This window comes from Mobula birostris, chromosome 19 (genome assembly GCF_030028105.1).
Source record: "Mobula birostris isolate sMobBir1 chromosome 19, sMobBir1.hap1, whole genome shotgun sequence".
Lineage (NCBI taxonomy): Eukaryota > Metazoa > Chordata > Chondrichthyes > Myliobatiformes > Myliobatidae > Mobula > Mobula birostris.
Genome location: NC_092388.1, coordinates 33,911,874 through 33,937,102, shown reverse-complemented (window position 1 = coordinate 33,937,102; position 25,229 = coordinate 33,911,874). Strand labels below are relative to the sequence as shown.

Genomic DNA, 25,229 nt, shown 5'->3' with positions numbered 1-25,229 from the left:
CTGACACATAGGATTTCCCCAAGGAAGAAGTATATGAACCTGGGTACTTCCCGACATTTACAGCTACCTGTTCACAATTCCATTAGTTCATGTTTTGCAGGAGAACAAACGCCTGATTGTGTGCCTCATGAAAACATGTTTGCTCTGTTGGACTAAAATGGTAATTTTAAATAACAATCCTAATGCTGCAGCCCAAAACAATGCAAATGAACAGTGCCATGATGCACTAACCCTTCTTTAATAAATCTGTTGAACTTCCAGACACTATTGATCACGTATCAATGACTTCCCAGTCACAATTAACATGGCAATATGGATGAATGCATTTTTAAGTGCAGGTACTAATATCTTGAACACTGAGAAGGTACTTTTACTGCTAATTTTTACTTTGTTAAGTAGGATCCCTTTTATCTTGTGTTGTAATGAGTCGGTCTACTTGCAAATGCTGAGGTGATGGCAAGTTTTAATGCTTAACCTAATAGGAGTCTGTGCAAGCCAACCAATGTTGAAAATATAGATTTGTATTAACAGTTTTCAGTATGTTTAGTGCATTTGTGTATTATTAATATAGCAATAACTTTGCTTAACTGGTCTCATGTTATCAGTGTGCTTTTCAAGCCATCAGCAATTCTATCTTCTGGGAAAAGTGGCTTCACAGATTTGAAAGCCCAATGACATAATTGAAGTCATAAATGGTCTGAAAAAAAGGAATCCTGATACTACATAGTACTCAGGAATTACAGGATATTTCTGGCAGAATGCTGCTAACAATTGCTAACTACATTGAAGAAAAGGCTGTGCTGACTTCATACTCTACTCTAGTACATTGTGAATGAGATAATAGTGTTTCATCACAAAAAGCTACTATATGAGGCAAACTAAAGAAAATGTCTATTCTTGAGAAAGAGATGAAAATATAGCTCAGAGAAGGATACAAATCAAAGCAACTTCAATTGAAAATTGTTGAAAAGGTTATTATTATTACTTATTTACTTCTGAATCAGGGTTTTGCAGTTAAGGCCTTTATAGTCTATTGCTAACTACCCTGAAAAGTTGCCGGTGAGCTGCCATCTTGAATGGTTGCAATCGTGGTGAATGGGGCATCAATCAAGCTTTCTGAGAGTTGGGAAAAAAAAACTACAATAAATATAAAACTGCTTACACTACTTAAAAAGTACAGTGTATAGACATACAATTACTATAAATTCTTAAGTAAATAAAAAGGAATAACGAGGTAATAGTCATGGGTTCATGAATGAGCACAAATATAAAATAATAAGTATTTATCTTACATTTGCTATCATGGCGATGGCAAAGTGACTTTATTAGCTATCCCATTAATGTGCTTTAAGTTTAGCTGAATCTAAGTGGAAATGATAAATGTACTCCAGTAATTAAAATAATGATGGTGTGCCTTGAAAACAGCAGAAGGACTTTCTTATCGAGCATTAACTAAGCTTTCCGTGAGGTTGCTTAAATTACGACATGGGTCAGATTTATTATAGTAATTACTCACTGCATTATGAAAATGCATCATTGGCCAGAGATATATGTGGTGGCTATAAAGCGATATTATGACTTTCGCAAGTATGAAAACAAGTTAAACCATTGCAATGCTTAGGTGAGTACTAACTGGATTGAAAGTAGTAAGTGATTGATAGGTAGGCTTTGAAATTACCTAGTAACACTGCTATGCAATGATGTCTGGACAGCAATTTTTTTTTAAATTGTTGAATTCAGTTTTTGGGAGCAGTAATATACCAACTTGGAAAATGAAATGTTATTCCTTGTCCTGACAATGGACTTCACTGGGGTGTCTAAACAGCCATAGACAGTGATAGATGTCAGAGTGGGGTGGGATGGAGAATTGATGTGACAGCGCACCAGAAGCTCATGGTCAGAAAACCATCCCTTCCATTTTGTGCACGAACTAGCTGGTTCTGTGCTTTGTGCTTTGATGCTGTCTAATCTTTGGGTATTTCCATCCTTCTTTGTTTTCATACTATCATTGTTTAATTTACTCTACTGCCTTTAGCAACCTCTTATTTACATCTGCTCTAGACAGTCAGCTGTGAATAGCAAGTCTTCACCATCTCTCTCAGTTACCCTCATCTTCTGGGTCATTTGACTTTTATGAGTCACCATCCTGACTCATACCTTATGACATACCCTGTCTCACATCCCTATCTGAATCAGATTCCTTCTCTGAAACTTAAGGTGTGTTTCATTTCTAATCAGTCTGTAATAATTTCATTCCTAAGGCCAGTGATGTTGTGGGGATGGAACTGGACTCTCTGACGGTGGTGTCTGAAAAGAAGATGCTGTCCAAATTGCATGCCATCTTGGACAATGTCTCCCATCCACTACATAACGTACTGGGTGGGCACAGGAGTACATTCAGCCAGAGACTCATTCCACCGAGATGTAACACAGAGCGTCATAGGAAGTCATTTCTGCCTGTGGCCATCAAACTTTACAACTCCTCCCTTGGAGTGTCAGACACCCTGAGCCAATAGGCTGGTCCTGAACTTATTTCCTGGCATAATTTACATATTACTATTTAACTATTTATGGTTTTATTACTATTTAATTATTTATGGTGCAACTGTAACGAAAACCAATTTCCCCGGGATCAATAAAGTTTGACTATGAAATAAACAGTCAATGATTTGCCCTGAGACCCTTCATCATTAGAGTTCTGATCAGCCCAAAATAGCGACTATTCCCCTGCATAGATGCTGACTGACTTGCTGAGTTCCTCCAGCATTTTATGTGCATTACGCCAGATTTCCAGCATCTCCAGAATATCTTGTTTTCAAATTGTGAAGCACACCAGCTTAACCACAACCGACAATGTCCTAAAACACAATGTTTCCAGAACATTTTGTGATTTTTTTTTTACTTCTGCAGTTCTGAGGAAAAGTCATCTACCTACAGATGCTATCTGCTCTGCTGTTTTTTCCATCATTTCCATTTTTTTGCAATGAATTTGCAGTCTTTGGCTCTTCAATATATACTTATTCTCCCTCAGACATAAAGCAATTGGTGGGACTTCTACACAAATGAAAGATTATTTGATAATTAACAAAATAAATACTTTTCATTAATTAGTAGCTTGGTATTGAGTAAAATATCATTTGACATAAAATGTGCTGATATTTAGTCTAAAGCTAGCAGGGGTCTCTTTAATAAGTGTGACAAATCAGATCTACTGATTTACCTGACCACAGACTGCAATTGGCAAGGATAGACCAGATTCTGTTCTAATAGTTGCGGGTGACGACACCGTAGTGGGCCACATCTCAAATAATGATGAGTTGGAATACTAGAAGGAGATAGTCTCATGACGTGGTTCATGACAAGAACCAATTCCCTCAATGTCAGTAAAACAAAAGTGCTTGTCCCTGACTTTAGGAAGGAGGGGGTGGTGTACATGCTCCTATTTACATCAATAGTGTAGAGGTCAAAGAGTTGAGAAGCTTCAGGTTTCTAAGAGTGAACATCACCAATAGGCTGTTCTGGGCCAACCATAGTGACGTCATGGCAAAGAACCTCTACTTCCTCAGGAGGTTAAAGAAATTAAAGAAATTTTAAATTTTTAAAGAAATTAAAGACCGAAAGAAGCTGCAGTAGATTGTGAACACGGCGCAGCACATCACACAAACCAATCTTCCGTCCATGGACTCACTTTACACCACACGCTGTCGGAGCAGTGCTGCCAGGATAATCAAGGACACGACCCACCCAGCCAACAGACTTTTCGTCCCTCTTCCCTCCGGGAGAAGGCTCAGGAGCTTGAAGACTCGTTCGGCCAGATTTGGGAACAGCTTCTTTCCAACTGTGATAAGACTGCTGAACGGATCCTGACCCGGATCTGGGCCGTACCCTCCAAATATCCGGACCTGCCTCTCGGTTTTTTTGCACTACCTTACTTTCCATTTTTCTATTTTCTATTTATGATTTATAATTTAAAATCTTAATATTTATAAAATTTTACTATTTTTAATATTTAATATTTGTAATCCAGGAAGCGGGAAGCACAGAATCAAATATTGCTGTGATGATTGTACGTTCTAGTATGAATTGTTTGGTGACAATAAAGTATAAAGTATAAATTTGGCATATGCCCTTTGACCTTCATCAATTTTTATCAATGCACCATAGAAAGCATTCTGCCCATCATGGCTTGTTATGGTAACTGCTTTGCTGTCACTGTAAGAAATTACAGAGAGCTGCGGACACAGCTCAGTGCTTGAAAGAAGTCATCCTCTCCTCCGTGGACCCTGTCTACTCTTCTTTCTTCCACCCTGGAGACTCTCATTTCTTCCCACCCTGTCTTGCATCAAAGTCTTGAACGCACGTACCAGCAGGCTCAAGAATAACTTCTGTCTCACTGTTATAAGACTAGTATGATAAGATGGATCTGACTCATGATCTACCTCACTGAGTCCTTGTACCTTTCTTCCAACTGTACTGCAATTTTTCTGTACCGCAACACGTAATTCTGTGCTTTATTCTGTTATTGTTTTGTACCACCTTGATGCACCGGTGTAATGAATTGATCTGTATGGATGGTATGCAAGACAAGTTTTTCACTGTACCATGGTACATGTGACAATAACAAACCAATTTATCGATTTTATGAATTTGAAAAAGAACTTTTGATTCTCAAATAGCAATGTTTTTAAATATCCTACTCATCACTACTGCTTCAAACCTTCAAGCTAGTAGACCGACACCAGCAAATAGTTGTAAAACAGATGCAACCACGCGAAATGTAGTGTGCACCAGGTTGTCAAGAACACCGAAACACTCACTCGTATACATAATATAGTATACTTTACAATAGATTGCATTTGTGGCTCTAAATTAAGGCAATCAACACCAGATATTTGCAGGGGTTCAATCTGATTGGTAGAAAATATGAACAAATTCCAATCATTTTGGACAGTGCTTCACTGGCAACTATAATCTGAGCAATTGGGCATGGATGAGTGGTGAATTGTCACTAAGTAAAGTCTGGTGGTAATGTTGATGACATTTCCTATCAAGTTGCTGATGACTGGGAGTAGGCATATTGTCATTAATTGGCAATGTTGATTTTTGCTACTTTTTAGTGTATTGTCAGAAAGTATAAAAAAGAATTATTAAATAATTAGCAAATTCTTGTTCATTTCATTTTTGAAAAGGAAATTCATAAATGCAAAATGAAGAAAACAGACAAATATAAAGGAAATTATGTTGAACAATTAAAACAGAACTGAGCACAATATAATAAAATCAGAGACAAGTGTAAACCATCAAATGATATACTTCAGAATTGACAGCAATAGTGAGAGTGTAATTATTATAAGTGCATCTAACACCACCTACTGACCTACAGTATTTTTGGAACCAAGTTGCAATTTCAGACGATTCAAAAAGCAACATTAGAAACAGTAAATTGATGCAATTCACTCTAACAGAATCATGCTTTATTCTTTGTTTTTGAATATTCTTACCACTTCTGTAGGTCGGTAGTACTTGGTATCCACCCTTATATGGATTTGGTTTGTTTCCTTACACTTGCCCACTTCATCTTTACCATGACCTTCCCATCTAGAAAAAGGAAAAAGGACACTATAGTTAAACATTTTAATGATGAATCATTTTACTTTTTTGCATATTATGAAATTCTTTATGTATACATGGACAAACAGATATAATTTATCACTATATTGATAGAATCCATGGAATCATGGCTGTATGGATTTGGAACTGGTTTGCTCACAGAAGGCAGAAGTAGATGGAGCGCATTCTGCCTCGAGTTTGGTGACTAATGGTGCTCTGAAAGGATCTGTTCTGGAGCCCCTACTCTTAGTGATGTTTATAAATGACTTGAATAAAGAAGTGGAAGAGTGGATTAGTAAATTTGCAGATGACATGAAGGTTTGTGGTGCTGTAGAGTGTAGAAGGTTGTTGTGAGTTATAACAGGATATAGATAGGATGCAGAGCTGGCCGGTGAAGTGGCAGATGGAATTCAATCTGGAAAAGTGTAAAGTGATACACTTTGGAAGATCAAACTTGAAGGCAGAATATAAGGTTAATGGCAGGATTCTTAGCACCGCAGAAGAACAGAGGGATCTTTGATCCCTCAAAGTTGCTGCGCAAGTTAATAAGGTGGATAAGAAGTTGTACGGTGTGCTGGCCTTCATAAGTCAAAGGATTGAATTCAAAAACTTCAAGGTAATGTTGTAGCTCTATAAAATTCTGGTTAAACAACACTTAAAAGTATTGTGTTTATTCCTCCTTGCCTCTTAAGAGGCAGGATGTGGAAGCTTTAGAAAGGGTGCAGAGGAAATTTGCCAGGACGCTACCTGGATTAGAGAATATGTTTTATGAGGTTAAGTTGAGCAAGCTATGGCTTTTCTCTTTGGAGTGAAAAAGGATGAGAGGGGTCTTGATAGAGATATGTATAAGATTATGAGACACATAGACTGACTTTACAGCCAGCATTTTTTTCCCCAGGGTGACAATGACCGATACCAAGGTGTGTGTATTTAAGATGAATGGAATTAACTTTAGGGAGATGTCAAAGGTAGGTTCTTTACACAGGGAGTGGTAGATGCCTGGAATATACCTCCAGGTGTGGTGGTGTAGGCTGATGAAATAGGGCTGTTTATGAGGCTCTTAGATAGGCATGTGAATGTAAGAGAAGTAGGAAGTTATGAGCTGTGCAGGAGGGAAGGGTTAGTTTGATTGTGGAGTAGGTTTATATAAGTAGGCATAACATTAGTGGACTGAAGGGCCTGTACTGTGCTGTACTACTCTATGTTCTACTCTGCGTTCAAAGGAGATAACTGAGAAGGTTGTGGAAAAGGAAACCTGCAAAAATTTCATGTGTACATGACATGATTATTAGAAATGCATCAAAAGAATACAATTGCTGGCGAGAGTGATAAATCAAATCAAATTGATAGATTGCCTAACAGAAATTGTTGCTATGCTATTATGTTAGTATTAAAAAACATCATATGTTTGTATATTTAAAAGTCTCACCACAAACATTTTATAGGATTGAACATTCCCAGCCATAACTTATGAAATTACTATGCTCCTAGAACAGAAAATAATTTTCAAAATCTTTTGCTTATATTTTGCACAAATACATGAGTTTAATTTCTATATGCATATGAAACATTGTTATCTGAACATAATCTAACAGAAGAAACTGAAAGAAATTGTACTGATATAGTGACTTTTACAGTCTAAGTGTAATGTCCTGGTTCATATTTTTACTGTTATGTTGTATGTATTTCATTTTGGCAGTTCTGTGACAGCTGCTTGTTTTCAGCTTATGTGTGTGTTATTGTTGAAGACAAGAGATGAGGAGAACATCCAATTAGGATGATCGAATTGAAGGGGAAGTTTCTCTTGTGAGGGACACTAAGGTTGGGCTCAGGGCTTTTGTTCGAGAGTAGATGAAGAGGGAAGAGAGAAGAGGTCGTAGGATTCGACTCGGAGTGGGACCATGATTCAACGAAACCTAGGGTGAGATCGATTGAGGATCAGTAACTTGGGGAAACTGTGAGCTCCAACTTGTGCACATTAGACTGTTTCAATAAAACAGGCCTTTTATTTTGTACTTTTTTTTACTAACCCTTTAGTCAAATTAAGAATGATAAAAATAAATCCTTTAATCGTATGCAGTGTATCGTCTGTTATTTCGTGGCACTAATTTGTAACAGGGTAGCAAGCTACACAGTGTCCACACAAACAGGGTTTGGGGGGAGAGGGAATCACGCCTCAATCTCACATATTTGGTGGGGCTGGAGATTGTCTTCCCTAGATCTACGCACCCGAGGAAACCATGTTTCATAAGCATGCCTCAAAGCACATTACAGCAAATGCAGTGCCTCTTTAAAAGAGCATGAGCATAGGTGATAACCAATTTGTGCGCATTAAGTCCAGATTCTTACTTGATAAAGAGTGGCCCAAGACACTGTAAAGGGTAATTAGAACCTTGGTGTCATGCTTCATCTGACCTCTGACAAGAGAACTCTCCACTGCACTAACAACCCACATGGTAATGGTTATTTCTGTAATATTCAGGGTGGCACAGTAATGTGGTGGTTAGCGCAATGCTTTTCAGGGCCGGCTGTAAGATCGGGGTATGATTCCTGCCACTGTCCCTAAAGAGTTTGCACCTTCTCCCCATGACCATGTAGGTTTCCTCTGGGTGGTCCAGCTCCTTTCCGTGTTCCAAAAGACATACGGTTAGGGTCAGCGAGTTATGGACATGCTATGACACCAGAGGTTTGCTGACATGGCTGCCCAACACAATTCTCATTTAGTTAATTTGATGCAAACAACACATTTCACTGTATATTTTTGATGTACATGTGACAAACAAAACTCATCCTTAAAACTCTCTGCAATGGGGTTTAAACTCATAAATTTCCATCTGTGACATGCAGAAGTTACTGCTGAGCCACTTGGCTCACATATAGGTACTCAGTTTATGTTTCTTTCCAGAACACTTCCTTATTGTCACTTCTTATGATATTTACGGTGAAGAAGAACATACAACATATTAAAATGATGAAGTAATAAAACTTTATATGAATATTGTTACATGTCATGCAGCAGGTGTATCTTTTCGGCTACTGGGTAATGCTGTAGTGTAGTGCAGCTCCTGCTCCCTCAGCACTATTATATTGCTGGCTAACCAGTCTTCCTTCCTAACCCGATGGTAGCATAGTGGTTAGCACGACACTATTACAGTTTGGAATGTTCCAGAGCTTGGAGTTCAATTCCAGCGCTGTCTGTAAGGAGTTTGTACATTCTCCCCGTGAACTGTGTGGGTTTCCTCCGGGTGCTTCGGTTTCCTCCCACAGTCCAAAGATGTACTAGTCAGTAGATTAACTGGTCATTGTAAATTGTTCTGTGGTTAGGCTAGGGATAAATAGGTGGGTTGCTGGGCAGTGTAGCTCGCTGGGCTAGATCTCTAAATAAATAAATAAACCTGCGTGTTGCTGTGAACGCTTCTCTTCCCTAAGGTACGATGTCCACCTAGAAATCTGCTACAAGTTTCTGCCTAAGATTACACTTCTTAAATCTCAACTGTAATTTGTATATATATATCAAAAGCAAATGTAGACTTTGTGCTAATTCTAGGATACAGCCCTTCCAAATACAAGGGGTGATTATTAAGTTCATGGCCTAAGGTAGAAGGAGTCAATTTTAGAAAACCTAGCACATTGATTTTTTCAACATAGTCCCCTCCTACACTTAGAAGGAGATGAGGAGAAACTTCAAACTTTCCGCAGTTTCACTCAAAGAGTTGAATTGCACATGCATGTAACGAGAGCTGTATAACTCACTTCTTTCTACCTTAGGCCATGAACTTATCAATCACCCCTGCTGTGGACCACTTCTACAAAGAAGGGATCCGTATGCTGAACGACCGCTGGACTAAGTGTGTACATGTAGGAGGGGCCTATGTTGAAAGATAGATGTGCTAGGTTTTCTAAAATTGACTCCTACCTTAGGCCACAAACTTATCAATCACCCCTCGTTAAATAGCCATTGTAAGTTTTTTTTGTTTTAGACCCTTAACAAAGTTTATGCCAAGAAATGAAATGCAATGAACTTGTGGTCATCAAATGATTGGCGTGCAAAGGACCAACAAACATTTTATTTGAGAAATGGCCTCTGGGAAATTCATGAAGAAATGAAACTTAAGATCCCATCATTTCAGTGTATCTTGATGCCAGATTGAGAAAAAGAATATCACAGGGAAAAGGTTCCACAGTGAAAAATGGTTGGGGAATGTGGTGAAGAGGAAAAATAATGCTGGTTGTCAAGGAATGATTGTTGGAAGGACTGTATGGGGAGGATCAGGACAAAATCACGAAGCTGGAGGAGGGTCATGATTGAGGGTCAAATTGTGGGCTGAAGGGCCTGTACTGTGCTGTACTATTCTATGTTCTATGAAAAAGAGATTGGTTCAGGACTGGTTTGTGAGCTTGTCCCAGGTGTTAGTCATATTTATATTAGACAGGATGCAAAGAAATTGGGATGGGAAAGGCAGGCAGGCATAAAGAATCTTAGTTTGTGGCCATGGATAGAGCAAGCTATGCATCGTGCATTTAACATGGCACTGTGTGTTCCAATTTCTAGGTATTATTTTCTTAGAGTACTACAGATGCAGCAATGCAATCTCAACTAATTGACATTACACTGATACATGGGGTGATTGATAAGTTCGTGGTCTACACATTTATTTCTCGAAACAGTACCTTCCTACATTTACACATTTCGTCCAGCGGTCGTGGAGCATACGGATCCTTCTTTGTAGAAGTCGGCATCTTGGACCTCCAGAAAGTGGTCCACAGCAAGGGTGATTAATAAGTTCGTGGCCTAAGGTAGAAGGCGATGAGTTATACAGCTCTCGTTACATGCACATGCAGTTCAACTGTTTGCGTGATTATGCAACAAGTTTGAAGTTAATAACTCATGTCCTTCTACATTAGGCCTCGAACTTATCAATCACCCCTGCTGTGGACCACTTTTACAAAGAAGGGATCCGTATGCTCCACGACCACTGGACTAAGTGTGTACATGTAGGAGGGGACGATGTTGAAAAATAAATGTGCTAGGTTTTCTAAAATTGACTCCTTCTACCTTAGGCCACAAAATTATCAATCACCCCTCGTATATAAACATGTAATTTCTATACCAGTCTTTGAAAATTAAGAACATCTTCTTAAGAACATTAAGAACATTGACCATTTTAAATATAACTTTGGTTGCATACAAAGTTCTTTACATCATCTCTAATTTTGCTTAGGATAGAAAAAGAAGTTTGCCAGAGTTCTTTTTACTTTGTCACAGGAAGTACACAGCAATGTAAATAATACCTGACTGACAACAGCTCGGCTAGGTACAGACTAGGTTATGGAAATTTTAGGCATTTAGACACTTCTAAACAATGGCTTTGATAAGACAAAGTGATGCTGCTTACTGCCCAAGGAAAGAAGCCATTAAAAAATTAGCAGTTGCGGATTTTATCTTTCTCAACACTTAGGAAATTTTTGGTACTCAGTAGCAGTGAATTCCTTCTCAAGTAACACAGCTACACTACTGAAGAATTCTCAAAAACAGCATAAGAATGCATTGCATCTGACACAACACAGCAGAAACCTGTCTAGAAACACACAATTTCAAAACTTCTGGATGTCTGCATTAAACTTAACATAAGAATCTACGAGATACTGTTGGCAAATTTCTTCCTTTGTGATGATGAATGCTGATAGCTTCACTGTTATTTCTTGTTGTAAAAGCCAAGTCATTATGTAAAACAGTTGCTGCTTAGAAAAATAAACTGCACATTTTAATACCTATTTTAAATTTTTGAGAGAGGGAGAGAGAGAGAAGCAAAGAGGAGACTGACAGCAGATATAGAAGGCATAAAAGAATAGAATGAGAACGAGCACTGGAAAATACAAGAGATAGCTCAGAGCATGAACATCATCCCCATTTACCAAGCTTCGTGGCATAAGTCTTCTGATAAGTTCCCGTGCATGATAGAATCAGTACATAAACACCTCTAAGCAGTTGCTTACTGATAAGTAAACAACATTTTTCATAGAATATAGAATGTAGATCACTATAGTACAGTGCAGGCCCTTTGGCCCATAATGCTATGCCGACCTTTTAACCAACTCTAAGATCAATCCAACCTTTCTCTCCTACGTAGCCCTCCATTTTCTGTCATCCATGTGCCTATCTAGGAGTTTCTTAAATGCCTCTAATGTATCTACCTCTACCACCACCCCAACAAGGAGTTCCAAAAACTCACCACTCTCTGTGTAAAAAACTTTAACTCTGACACCCTCCCTATACGTTCCTTCAAATATGCCCCCTTATATTAGCCATTTCCACCCTGGAAAAAAAGTCTCTGACTATCCGCTCAACCTATGCCTCTTATCATCTTGTACAACTCTATCAAATCATCTTCTTGCCAACAGAAAATGCCTAGCTCACTCAACCTTTCCTCATCCGACATGCACTCGAATCTAGCCAGCATCCTGGTAAGTCTCTTCTGCACTCTCTCCAAAGCTTCTACACCCTTCTTATTTACAGGTAGACCATACTGCATCTGAGTGGAAAGTGGCCAGTGAGTGAATGGGCCAGTGAAGGAGTGGAACTTTGAGGCTTTGACTCGAGAGTCTTCGACAAGAAGAGGCAGAGGACAAGCTTGCTCGCAGTTAGTCTTTACAATGCCTCCTGAGATGGTGATGTGCCTCTCATGTGAGATGTGGCAGTCTTGGGGGAACGACCCTCTCCCGCAGAGTCACATCTGCCAGAAGTTCAAACAGCTGGGCAATCTGGAAGACCGTGTAAGGAATCTGGAGCAGCAGCTCGATGACCTTCGACTCATAAGGGAGAATGAGGCAGTCATAGATGAGAGCTACGGGGAGGTGGTCACACCTAGGTTGTCAGAAGCAGGTCATTGGGTGACAGTCAGAGGAGGGAAGGTGAAGGTGAGCAGACAGGTAGTGCAGAGCACCCCTATAGCCATTCCCCTGAATAATAAGTTTACCGTCCTGGATACTGTTGGCGGGGACAACCGACCAGTTGTGAGCCACGGTGGCAGGGCCCCCAGCACTGAGTCTGACCCGGTGATACAGAAGGGTGGGACGGAGAAGAGTAGAGCTGTCGTCATTGGAGACTCTATAGTCAGGGGAGCAGACAGGAGATTCTGTGGACGTGAGAAGGACACCTGCATGGTTTGTTGCCTCCCGGGTGCCAGGGTCCGGGATGTCTCTAACCGGGTGCACGACATCCTGGTACGAGGGGGAAGGTAACCAGAAGTCGTGATACATGTTGGTACCAACGACATAGGCAGGAAGAGGGATGAGATCCTGAAGCGTGAGTTTCGGGAACTAGGCAGAAGAACAGGACCTCAAGGGTGGCGTTCTCAGGATTGCTGCCAGTGCTATGTGACAGTGATTGTAAGAATTGGAGGAGATGGCAGTTGAATGCGTGGCTGAGGAGTTGGTGCAGGGAGCAGGGTTTTAGATTTTTGGACCAGTGGGATCTCTTCTGGGGAAGGTGGGACCTGTACAGATCGGATGGGTTGCACCTGAACTCGAGGGGGAGCAATATCCTTGCAGGTAGGTTTGCTAGCATGGTTCGGGAGGGTTTAAACTAATTTGCAAGGGGGATGGGACCCGGAGCGATAGAGCAGTGAAAGAAGTGCACGGAGTAAAGCTGGATCTAACATATAGAGAGGCTTTGAGGAAAGAGAAGCAGAATAAAGGGTGTGAAGGTAGTAAGGTAGAAGGGCTGAAGTGTGTGTACCTCAATGCAAGAAGCATCAGGGACAAAGGTGATGAACTGAGAGCTTGGATACATACATGGAATTATGATGTAGTGGCCATTACAGAGACTTGGCTGGCACCAGGGCAGGAATAGATTCTGAATATTCCTGGATTTCAGTGCTTTAAAAGGGATGGGGGGGGGAGGGGAAGAGGGGTGGCATTACTGGTCAGGGATACTATTACAGCTACAGAAAGGGTGGGTAATGTAGCAGGATCCTCTTTTGAGTCAGTATGGGTGGAAGTCAGGAACAGGAAGGGAGCAGTTTCTCTATTGGGGGAATTCTATAGGCCCCCTGGTGGCAGCAGAGATACAGAGGAGCAGATTGGGAGGCAGATTTTGGAAAGATGCAAAAAGGGTTGTTATCATGGGTGACTTTAACTTCCCTAAAATTGATTGGCACCTGATTAGTTCCAAGGATTTAGATGGGGCAGAGTTTGTTAAGTGTGTCCAGGACGGATTCCTGTCACAGTAAGTGGACAGGCCGACTAGGGGGAATGCCATAGTAGATCTAGTACTAGGTAATGAACCGGGTCAGGTCACAGATCTCTCGGTGGGTGAGCATCTGGCCTTTAGCATTATCATGGAAAAGGATAGAATCAGAGAGGACAGGAAAAGTTTAAATTGGGGAAGGGCAAATTATGAGGCTATACGGCTAGAACTTGCGGGCGTGAATTGGGATATGTTTTTGCAGGGAAATGTACTATGGACATGTGGTCGATGTTTAGAGATCTCTTGCAGGATGTTAGGGATAAATTTGTCCCAGTGAGGAAGATAAAGAATGGTAGGGTGAAGGAACCATGGGTGAGAAGTGAGGTGGAAAATCTAGTCAGGCGGAAGAAGGCAGCATACGTGAGGTTTAGGAAGCAACGATCAGATGGGTCTATTGAGGAATATAAGGAAACAAGAAAGGAGCTTAAGAAGGGGCTGAGGAGAGCAAGAAGGGGGCATGAGAAGGCCTTGGTGAGTAGGGTAAAGGAAAACTCCAAGGCATTCTTCAATTATGTGAAGAAAAAAAGGATGACAGGAGTGAAGGTAGGACTGATTAGAGATAAAGGTGGGAAGATGTGCCTGGAGGCTGTGGAAGTGAGCAAGGTCCTCAATGAATACTTCTCTTCTGTATTCACCAATGAGAGGGAACTTGATGATGGTGAGGACAATATGAGTGAGGTTGATGTTCTGGAGCATGTTGATATTAAGGGAGGGGAGGTGTTGGAGTTGTTAAAATACATTAGGACAGATAAGTCCCCGAGGCCTGCCGGAATATTCCCCAGGCTGCTCCATGAGGCGAGGGAAGAGATTGCTGAGCCTCTGGCTAGGATCTTTATGTCCTCATTGTCCACGGGCATGGTACCGGAGGACTGGAGAGAGGCGAATGTTGTCCCCTTGTTCAAAAAAGGTAGTAGGGATAGTCCGGGTAATTATAGACCAGTGAGCCTTACGTCTGTGGTGGGAAAGCTGTTGGAAAAGATTCTTAGAGACAGGATCTATGGGCATTTAGAGAATCATGGTCTGATCAGGGACAGTCAGCATGGCTTTGTGAAGGGCAGATCGTGTCTAACAAACCTGATAGAGATCTTTGAGGAGGTGACCAGGCATATAGTTTGCAGACGACACAAAGGTTGGTGGTGTTGTAGATAGTTTAGAGGATTGTCGAAGATTGCAGAGAGACATTGATAGGATGCAGAAGTGGGCCGAGAAGTGGCAGATGGAGTTCAACCCGGAGAAGTGTGAGGTGGTACACTTTGGAAGGACAAACTCCAAGGCAGAGTACAAAGTAAATGGCAGGATACTTGGAAGTGTGGAGGAGCAGAAGGATCTGGGGGTACATGTCCACAGATCCCTGAAAGTAGCCTCACAGGTGGATAGGGTAGTTAAGAAAACTTATGGGGTGTTAGCTTTCATAAGTCAAGGGATAGAGTTTAAGAGTCGCGATGTAATGATGCAGCTCTATAAAACTCTGGTTAGGCCACACTTGGAGTACTGTGTCCAGTTCTGGTCACCTCACTATAGGAAGGATGTGGAAGCATTGGAAAGGGTACAGAGGAGATTTACCAGGATGCTGCCTGGTTTAGAGAGTATGCATTATGATCAGAGATTAAGGGAGCTAGGGCTGTACTCTTTGGAGAGAAGGAGGATGAGAGAAGACATGATAGAGGTGTACAAGATAATAAGAGGAATAGATAGAGTGGATAGCCAGCGCCTCTTCCCCAGGGCACCACTGCTCTATACAAGAGGGCATGGCTTTAAGGTAAGAGGTGGGAAGTTCAAGGGGGATACTAGAGGAAGGTTTTTTACTCAGAGAGTGTTTGGTGTGTGGAATGCACTGCCTGAGTCAGTGGTGGAGGCAGATACACTAGTGAAGTTTAAGAGATTACTAGACAGGTATATGGAGGAATTTAAGGTGGGGGGTTATATGGGAGGCAGGGTTTGAGGGTCGGCACAACATTGTGGGCCGAAGGGCCTGTACTGTGCTTTACTATTCTATTCTATTTATTTATTTATTTAATGAAACTTTTACATCTTGGCAGGGCTTTTATTTATTAGTTCATAATTGTAGTTATCCTAAACAAGGGAGGATGTAAAAGAAATAAAACTTTGTAGCTTTCACTGAAAATACTTAAAACTTCACCTAGCAAAATTTGAGTTACTTTTCTAGTGATTGAGGAAAGAAAGATAGCAAAACTGGAGCAGGGCAGCACGTAGTGTGTGATTGTTTCCTAATTCATGAACAGTAGCCAGCATCTGGGGTATAAATTTCAACAGGAAATACAAAAGGAATGACTAAAGGGCAATGTTATGATAGTCATGGGAGATTTCAATACGCAGGTAGATTACGAATAATCAGGTTGGTGCTTCATCCCAAGGGAAAAAATCTGTAAAGCGCGGCATGGATACATCCCAAAGATGAAGAGGTACTCTAAAGGGAGGATGAGGCAACTGTGGCTGACAAGGGAAATGAAAGACAGCATAAAAGCAAAAGAGAAGGCATATAATAGAGCAAAAATTAGTGGGAAGTTAGAGGATTGGGAAGCTTTTAAAACCAACAGAAGGCAAGTGAAAAAACCACAAGGAGAGAAAATATGATATATGAAGGTAAGCTAGACAATATCAATGAGGATACCAAAAGATTTCAAAGATTCAAAGCATATTTATTATCAAAAAATGTATAACTTGTACACCTTGAAATTTGTCTGCTTACAGGCAGCCACAAAGCAAGCAACTCAGATAACCCAATTAAAAAAAGACCAAAAACCACTGCGCAGAGAAAGTGAAAAGGAAAATACACATCACACAAACAATAGAAGCAAGCCATCAGCATCCCAAACCAGAATGACTCCCAGATCCACTCCCAGATTAGCCAGATCATTCCACTGCTTCGGCGCCGTGGAGAAACATTCACAGGAGGATGAAAAAAAATCAGCCTGACCCTCACCTCCATACCCGATACTCGGGCTTCCACTCTATCTGGGCTGATGTTGAAATTGTCCAGGCACTGAGTTGTGCCACGCTCCAGGACCTGAATCCAGACACGGTGACACATCCAGGCCACCCAGCCCAAAGTCTTTCTCAATCTCACTAAACCAGCATGGGCCAGTTACTAAAGGGCATTGCCTTAATCTTAACATGATTGATCCTGACCCCCCCAATGCCTACTCAGACTGGTCACATATGCTGATCGGTCTGCGAACTGACCATGAATCCATGCAGAAAATGGCAACACAGGGGGTTTTACGGGGTATTCTTGGAGTGATCTAGCCTCGCACCCGGGTCAGGTGGACAGGCGTCGAAACTCTTCCTCATCAACTCCTCTCCAATTGCTCACTCCATCTCTAGTGGCAATACAAACTCCGTCTGCAACCTCGGCTCAAAAATGTTGTGCCTCACCATGCCCAGCACAGCTCATCCCCCGAATCTGCCTCGCCTCCGCCGCCTCCTCACTGCCTGCGGCGATAGTTCACCAAAATTTGCTTCAGCAAAGATGTTATAAGCAATGTTTTCAGTCGATTATCTTGCCTTATGATTTACGAGTAAGCTGTCACAGATCTTTGGTAGCGCCATCTTAAACTGGTAAGATTTTCAGATATTTCAAGAATAAAAGAGAGGCGAGAATGGAAAATAATGCTCGAGAAGTAGCAATGGGGGACAAAGAAATGGCAAACGAAGCTGATAAGTATTTTGTATCAGTCTTCACTGTGGAAGACACTCGCAGTACATCAGAATTTTGAGAGTGTCAGGAGGCAGAAGGGAGTGCAGTTACTATTACTAAGGAGAAGGTGCTTTGAAAGCTGAAAGGTCTGAAGGTAGATAAGTCACCTGGACAAGATGGATTACATCCCAGGTTTCTCAAAGAGGAGGCTGAAGAGATTGTGAAAACATCAGTTATGGTCTTTCAAGAATCACTGGATTCTGGAATGTTTCTGGAGGACTGGAAAACTGATAATGTCACTCCACTCTTGAAGAAAGGAGAGAGGCAGAAGGAAGGAAGTTATAGACCAGTTAGCCTGACTTCAGCGGTTGGAAAGCTGTTAGAGTCCATTATTAAGGATGAGGTTTCAGGGTATTTGAAAAAGTCTTAGGTACATGTATATAGCTAGGGTGCTTAACACTTATTATCTGTGTTGCTGCAAAAAAAACCTAATTTCATGACAAAAACACAAGGAATTCTGCAGATGCTGGAAATTCAAGCAACACACATCAAAGTTGCTTGAATAGCTACGTAGCAGGCCAGGCAGCATCTCTAGGAAGAGGTACAGTCCACGTTTCTGGCCGAGACCCTTCGTCAGGACTAACTAATTTGCTGGAGAACCCTAATTCTTCTCAAACACCTAATGAAATATAGCTATGGACATGTCCACCTCATTACTGCATCAACATATTGGGCCCAGAATAGGTCTACAGGGATGTTGACACCCTGGAGCTTGAAGCTGCTCACCCTTTCCACTGACAACCCCTTAATAAGGACTAGTTTGTGTTCCTTAACACCCTTCCTAAAGTCTGGAGTGAATTCCTTGGTCTTACTGACATTGAGTGCAAGGTTGTAATTGCAATAGTACTCAACCAGACGATCTGTCACACTCCTGAATGCCTTCTCATCACCATCTGAGATTTTGCAGACTACAGTTGTGCTATTGGCAAATTTAGAGATGGTGTTTGCTTTGTGCCTCTCCCAATGAGAAAGTCAAGGATCCACTCACAGAGGGCAGTACAGGGGCCCCGGTTTTGAAGCTTATTGATTAGTACTGAGGGGATGATGGTGTCGAATGCTGAGCTCAATAAAAAGCAGCCTGGTGTTGATAAACCTAGGTTCATTTTGTGCAAGCACTGTCTGCTTCACTTGCTCAGGAATTGTAAATGAAAATGAACATCATTCCCTCCAAAGATAAATAATGCATCTATAACTATTGTCCTATGCATACAATAACATAATGCTAAAACCAATTTATTAGTAAGGTTAAGTTCAAGAAACAAAACTGGTTTCATTGCAAGGATCCCAACATTTGTTGAAAAATATTCTTAGAATTTCTGGGACCAAAAAACAAAAATCAAAAGGTCATAAACTGAAACAATTTAATTCACCTCTTGGCTTGGTCCTATCAATGTCCATGAGATTAATCTTCCATTCCTGAAACTGTCATGCATTTGGAAAACCTGTTTCAGAATTACCAGCAAAAATGGTGTGAGAGTCTCACAGCACACACCAGACTACCTTTGCTGGTAAGATAAAGTGCTTTTCCCCTTTCTCTCCTAAAATGCGTTGTTCTCAGGCACTCAGGAAGTTACAGTGGTCAATCACAAAACTATACTGCATGTGCACATTCTTTTGTTATTCCAGCTGCCGTGGAAACTGCCCTGAAATATAAATAGAGCAGCTCTCACAGCACCAAGATCTAAAATTACATTGGTTAGGATGATGATTAGTTCCTAGGAAATTCCATTTTAACCACTGGTCTTTTATTCAGGAAGAGGAGAAAAGCAAGTCCAAGCTAGGGATCAAATGTTTAAGATCAGAGGAGGAGTTATGAAATATGCAAGTAATTAAGGATACTCATGGTTCTAAGGCAGTTTGATAAGTCTTAAAGTACCAGGTACTTCAGCATGAACCTGCAACTCTATGATAAAGTGGTGAACCTTAGGTGAAAACACAAGCAATTCTGCAGATACTGGAAACCCATTGTAACACGACAAAATGTTGGAGGAACTCAGCAGACCAGGCAGCATCTATGAAGAAGAATAAGGAGTCAACATTTCGGGCCAAGACTCTTCATCAAGACATTAAGTGAAGATTTTTTCCCCCATATTATTAGAAAACTCCTTAGTTATCTCTATTGGTTTTCAGATTTGTCTGTTACACACAAGCCAGGCAATCTACAATTCTTCTTAAAAAAAAGAAACACTTTTACAATGTAATGTGTGAGTAAACTGAGAAACAAGTATGAATTCAGGACAAGGACAAGCTGTCAGCAGAAGCAAAATTTGAGAATGAACGACACAAGGAAACTATAATTGTTGGAAACTGCTCAGGATGGTAGATGCACATGGCTTTACGCTTAGTATTTAAATGGTGGAAAGTTTACTTAAAACAGGTGGTGGAGGACCTCACATTGAGGAGAGTTTGAGGTGGAGGGGAAGAGCGCTGATACATGAGCGATCTTGGCAAGACTCTGTACAAAAGTGAAAAGATCACATGTGAGGCACAGATGCAATTAATTGGTTGGCAATCGGGTGTAAAATTAAGAAATGCACTTCTAAAGACAATGAAATATTTTATGTACAGATAGGGGGTGGCAGAAAAATTAGTTTGGCCTGAACAAAGTGGGAGAAATGACCAAGAAGTTGAAAAATCATGATACATTAACTTTACCAGCCATTATTAATGCTGATAAGATAATTTATTTTAGGCAAGATACAGAGATATGACATGTGTTCAAAACTGGTAATGAAATGGCTGGATGATTTGTGCAGCATTACCATAAACTTCACAAAAATTGGGTCTTGTTGGTAACTGCTCTGTGACTGGGATTTACAACAGAAATACAAGAAACAGAACCAGAAGTAAGGGCAACATTGATGAGATTATTTATGATCTTGAGATAAAACACAGCTGTAGAGGCCTAGAAAAGGAACAGTTAGATCTACAACCCTCACTCCTTCAGAATTATTCATAAAGTCTTTTAAAACATTCTTCTTACTTTTTCTTTCAGACTTCTTTTATTCTAACTCTTTATCCTTCCATTTCTCTTTTGGTATTTAACTATAATTTGTTACATCTTCCCCTCATGTCAATTACAGTGCATTTGAAATTTACAAGAAATATTAAAATATAGCCTATGTATTTTCAAAGAGTTTGCTGGAAACATTTTCACATTACACTTACCAATGATAAAGAGGGTACCAGTATGGATAAAGTAACTCAGAAGTAATGACTCACGCAGGACCATCAAAGTGAGCCAATCTATCAATATTCAAAGTTTAAAGCTCAAAGTAAATTTATTATCAAAGTACATACTGTATATATCACAATATATCACCTTGAGATTCATTTTCTTGCAGGCATTCACAGTAAATACAAGAAAAAAAAATAGAATCGATGAAAGGTTGCACCCAACAGAACAGGCATACAACTGATGTGTAACAGACAATGAACTGTGCAAACACAAAAATAAATTAAAAAATAAGAGATAAATGAATAACCATATTAAGCAGAGCTCAAATTGGGGCTGCTATTGCTTTGTATTTGTATTATGATGTACTTTTAGCAGTCCAATGAAAACTGATAATGTCCACTGATAATATCATACTCGAATGGAATGAACCTTACTCATTGCTATCAGTTTGATCTGCAAATCAGGTGGTAATGGGAATGAGCTCCACTCCAGTAATAGACCAATTGGACATCAGGGTTTGAAATGCAGTGAGGTATTTGTCTCATGGTCACATCATAGCCTGACTTTATGTTGCTTTTTAGTAATAAAATTCTACCAATGGAGATGCAAGATATATCACGTTCAGATTTTTTCTGAACTCTTACACTGACCCTAAGCCGAAAGACTAATTGCATGTAGAGTTGGTTGAATTGTACAGCAGTAAAATACCATAGGAAAAGGAGATACTGTAAATTCTTATGTGAACAGGTGCATCAATAGGCAGAGTAACATAGTTAATACTTCAGATCAGTGACCTTTGAACAACACATGTTGAAATGTCTGCTCTTTTTCTCGCCACAGATGCTGCCTGACCTTCTGCATATTTCCATTCTGTTTTGGTTGAACATTAACTTCCTCCAGCTAGGTATTGAAACAATTGAACCCACTGTCTTCAGTTTCTGCTGTAGACTTCAATTTCTCTTCCTACTCCCTGTCTAAAACTGAACCAGCTGTTCATACATTTGACGCACAGTTCCAAGTTGTATTGAATTTCTGACCCCACATCAAACAAACCGCATATTCAGAACTGAATATTCTTATTTTCTCCTTGGTATTTCAAGCTCTGTACGAACACTGGCTTGTTTAGTACATTGCTGATCTGTTTTATTCTGTTGTACTTTGATCACCTAATAAACTCATCCTTTATGATCTGTATCAGCTCAAGGTCTCTTCATGCCACATATTCTAACTTCCCAACATTATTCTTAAAAAACTCCGTGGATTTAGTCTACTCCCTACACCGTGCTCAGCCACATTTCTAAATCTTCATCCAGCCGTAAGACCCTTTTCTTCTCTACAATGTTTCTTTTCATCTGACCTTAGCCTCTTGTACATTTGCCCTTGCTTTTTGCAGTAGCTCAAGCTACTTCATTTTGTCCATCTATTTCTCTGACTTTCTCTTTCTCTCTCCTATGACGTTTTGTAGAAGTATCCTCTTTGACCCAGATTTGTTTTCCATTTGTCATTGTCGCCTTTCATTTCCTCCAACATTAAAGTCATACAGTGCATACATTGCTAATCTACTAACAGCTCTATTCAACTTCATCTAAGCTATTTCAATACAATTTTTGTCTCCTTTGCAATGTAATTTGCAGTTACATTTCATGTGCAATTGATTGACTGACATGTATTTTATCTAACTGAGTTTATAGCTCCTATGCTGGCTCATCCCATTCACCTACTACTGCTAGTCGGGTCTCACTCTCGTTTTTCTTTCATACCTAATAGCATGATAAATGAGCCATTCCTTCTATAAGAATGAACTCTGCACTGAATTTGTAGTAGATTTTTTTCTTAAAGTGCTCTTCACCAAAATCTATTTCATATTCCTAAGATACTAGTTAAATGAAACAATTGAGAAGCAAAATATTCTCAATATATTGTGGAGCATTATTTTGGATTGGATACCGGGCTGACACATTTACAATGTTGGTTTTGCTTTTCAGCTCTAAAAGGAGAATCAAATTTTCCTTTGCATATGAGTGGCTAGAGATTAAATGAAACATGTCATACCTCACTGACTCTGCTATTTACCAAACTGAATGTTCAATGGTGGGAGATAGATAGTTTCCCCATCTGGACTCAGGCAGTGTTGTCCATTCTGTCCTACCTTGTTTGTGTGCCGCAGGGGATGAGAGGGGTGACATAATCAGGCTGTGGAGGCATTTAGGTCAGAATACCCCTGTAAACCCCACTGTGTTGCCATTTTCTGCATGGATTCATGGTCAGTTCGCAGACCGATCAGCACACGTGACCAGTCTGAGTAGGCACTGGGGGGGGTCAGGATCAATCATGTTAAGATTGAGGCAATGCCCTTTAGTAACTGGCCGAGCTGATCCAAAGCCCCTTCATCATCAGGTCTGACTACCTTAAGATGCTGGGAATCTGCTTCAGGGGAGGCTGAGGCATTTAACAAGAATTGAGTGGAGCAGAATGGAAAGGTCAAACAAAAGTCGCGTTTGTGAAAGTGGTGATCTCTGTCAATAACTGGGAAGAACTTGGTCATCAGATATGATGTGCTCGGGGCTGTTGTACTTTATTGCAGTGTGGCCTGTTCCCCACTCCTCTGTCTCAGTAATTACTTGGGCCATCTTCAAGTTCATCTGGGAGCACAAGATAGAGCAAGTTAACAGGTCACAGGGATTCACATAAACCAGACTAACACAAGTTTAAAGACAAAATTTGCAGAAAATGCGACAAAGTAGGACACATACAAAGAGCATGTTGGGCAGACAAAAATAAATGGACTGCACAGGGAAGAGAAAAAGATAAAACGCCAAGTTGCAGTTTCAAAAAGCGCACTAATCTGCATGCTGTCGATGTGAAATCTGATAATGATGAGGGTGTTGCAGGACTGAGTAGCCTTCAGATTTACAATATGAAAATTAACAATAAACAAGCAATATGGCTTACATCAGAAGTGATTGGCAAATTAATCAAAATGGAATTGGACACTGGCTCAGCTGTTTCGGTCATTCCACAAAATCAGTTTGAATGGCATTTCAAAGATACTAAACTGAAGCCTGCAGACATCTAACTTAGAACTTATACTGGGAATGACATTCCGGACAATAAAATACAACCACCAACAAGCCACCTTGAGCTTGTATGTGGTAAAAACAAGAGGGCCAGAATTGTCAGGCTGTGATTGGTTGAGACAACTACAACTTGACTGGAAATCCATCCACCATTTGAATGCCACATCCCCTGCAGCAGAGTCAACTGAGAGTGAATTAAGAAAGGTACTGGATGATGCCACAGCAATGTTAGAAAAATGGATCTGTCAGGATCCATGGTGATTTTAATGTCACCATCAACACAGTACTGAAAGAAGATCAATACCCTCTCCCCTGGATAGAGGATATATTTGGAAATGTTTGGTTTGCAAAGATATCCTTTATCCTGGAGATGGAAGATGAGCTCAAAGTGCTTTTCATCATAAATACTTTATTGCTATAATGGGCTTATTTTTGGAGTTGCATCTGCGCCTGCAATCTGGCAAAAGCTATGGACCAGGTGGTGCAAGGCTGCACAGGCACTCTGTGTTACCTGGATGACATCATTGTTACTAGTAAGGATAACAAGGAACATCTCCAAAATCTCAAGACAGTATTGAAAAGATTAGAAGATTATGGGCTCAGAGCACACACAAGTGTGAATTCTTTAAACCAAGCATCATTTACTGTGGTCACACCATTGACACACAAGCTGAGAAAATTTAAGCAGTAGTGGATGCCCCAAAGCCAAAGAGCATGCCACAGTTCCAGAGACTCCACAGAGCAGACTCTGTACTCACACATTATGATCCACATCGCCCAGCGAAGCTTGCCCGGGACCGGGTGCTGCAAGGTATAGCTGTAGTCACGTCACATATTAAGAATGATGGAAGTGAAAGACCCATAGTGTTTGCATCACGTTCGCTTACCGCTGCAGAGAAAAGTTATGCACAGATTGACAGAGAATCCTTAAGTCTAGTTTGGGCTGTAAGACATTTCAACCACTACTTGAAGTTTAGCCTCACTACTGATCACCAACCACTAATGTCTTTTTCAATCCACAGAAGGGTGTTCCACTAACAACCTGAGCATGAATGCAGCGATGGGGTCTGTTGAAGACACAATTACAAGATCAAATTCAGGCGGACAACCAATCATGAAAATACCGATGGATTGTTCTGTTTACTCTTCGAAAAGGGAATACCTGAAAAATTTACGAAAGTGGACACTCCACTTGACATATTCTCCTGAATGTAAATTAGAAGTCTCCCTACTACGGCAGAGATGATCCAAAGGGAAATCAGAAAAGACACCACACTGTCTCAGGTATACATGGCTGGAAGGTGCAGGAGAAATCCCAGTTCCTCCATTTTTACCAGAGCTGGAATGAACTTGCCCTTGATGAAGGGGTTGGGAGTTGTTGCACCGTCCAAACTGAGA

General features: G+C 40.6%; 1 protein-coding gene across 1 annotated transcript in view; it reads right to left on the bottom strand.

The window, feature by feature from the left end:
• The window catches only part of gmds (GDP-mannose 4,6-dehydratase), a 657,689-nt gene that overhangs the window by 71,510 nt on the left and 560,950 nt on the right, over positions 1 to 25,229 (bottom strand). Inside the window, exon 9 of the mRNA XM_072283399.1 lies at positions 5,502 to 5,598. Within this exon, the coding sequence (XP_072139500.1) occupies positions 5,502 to 5,598 (97 nt within the window). The remainder of the gene's footprint in view (positions 1 to 5,501; positions 5,599 to 25,229) is intronic.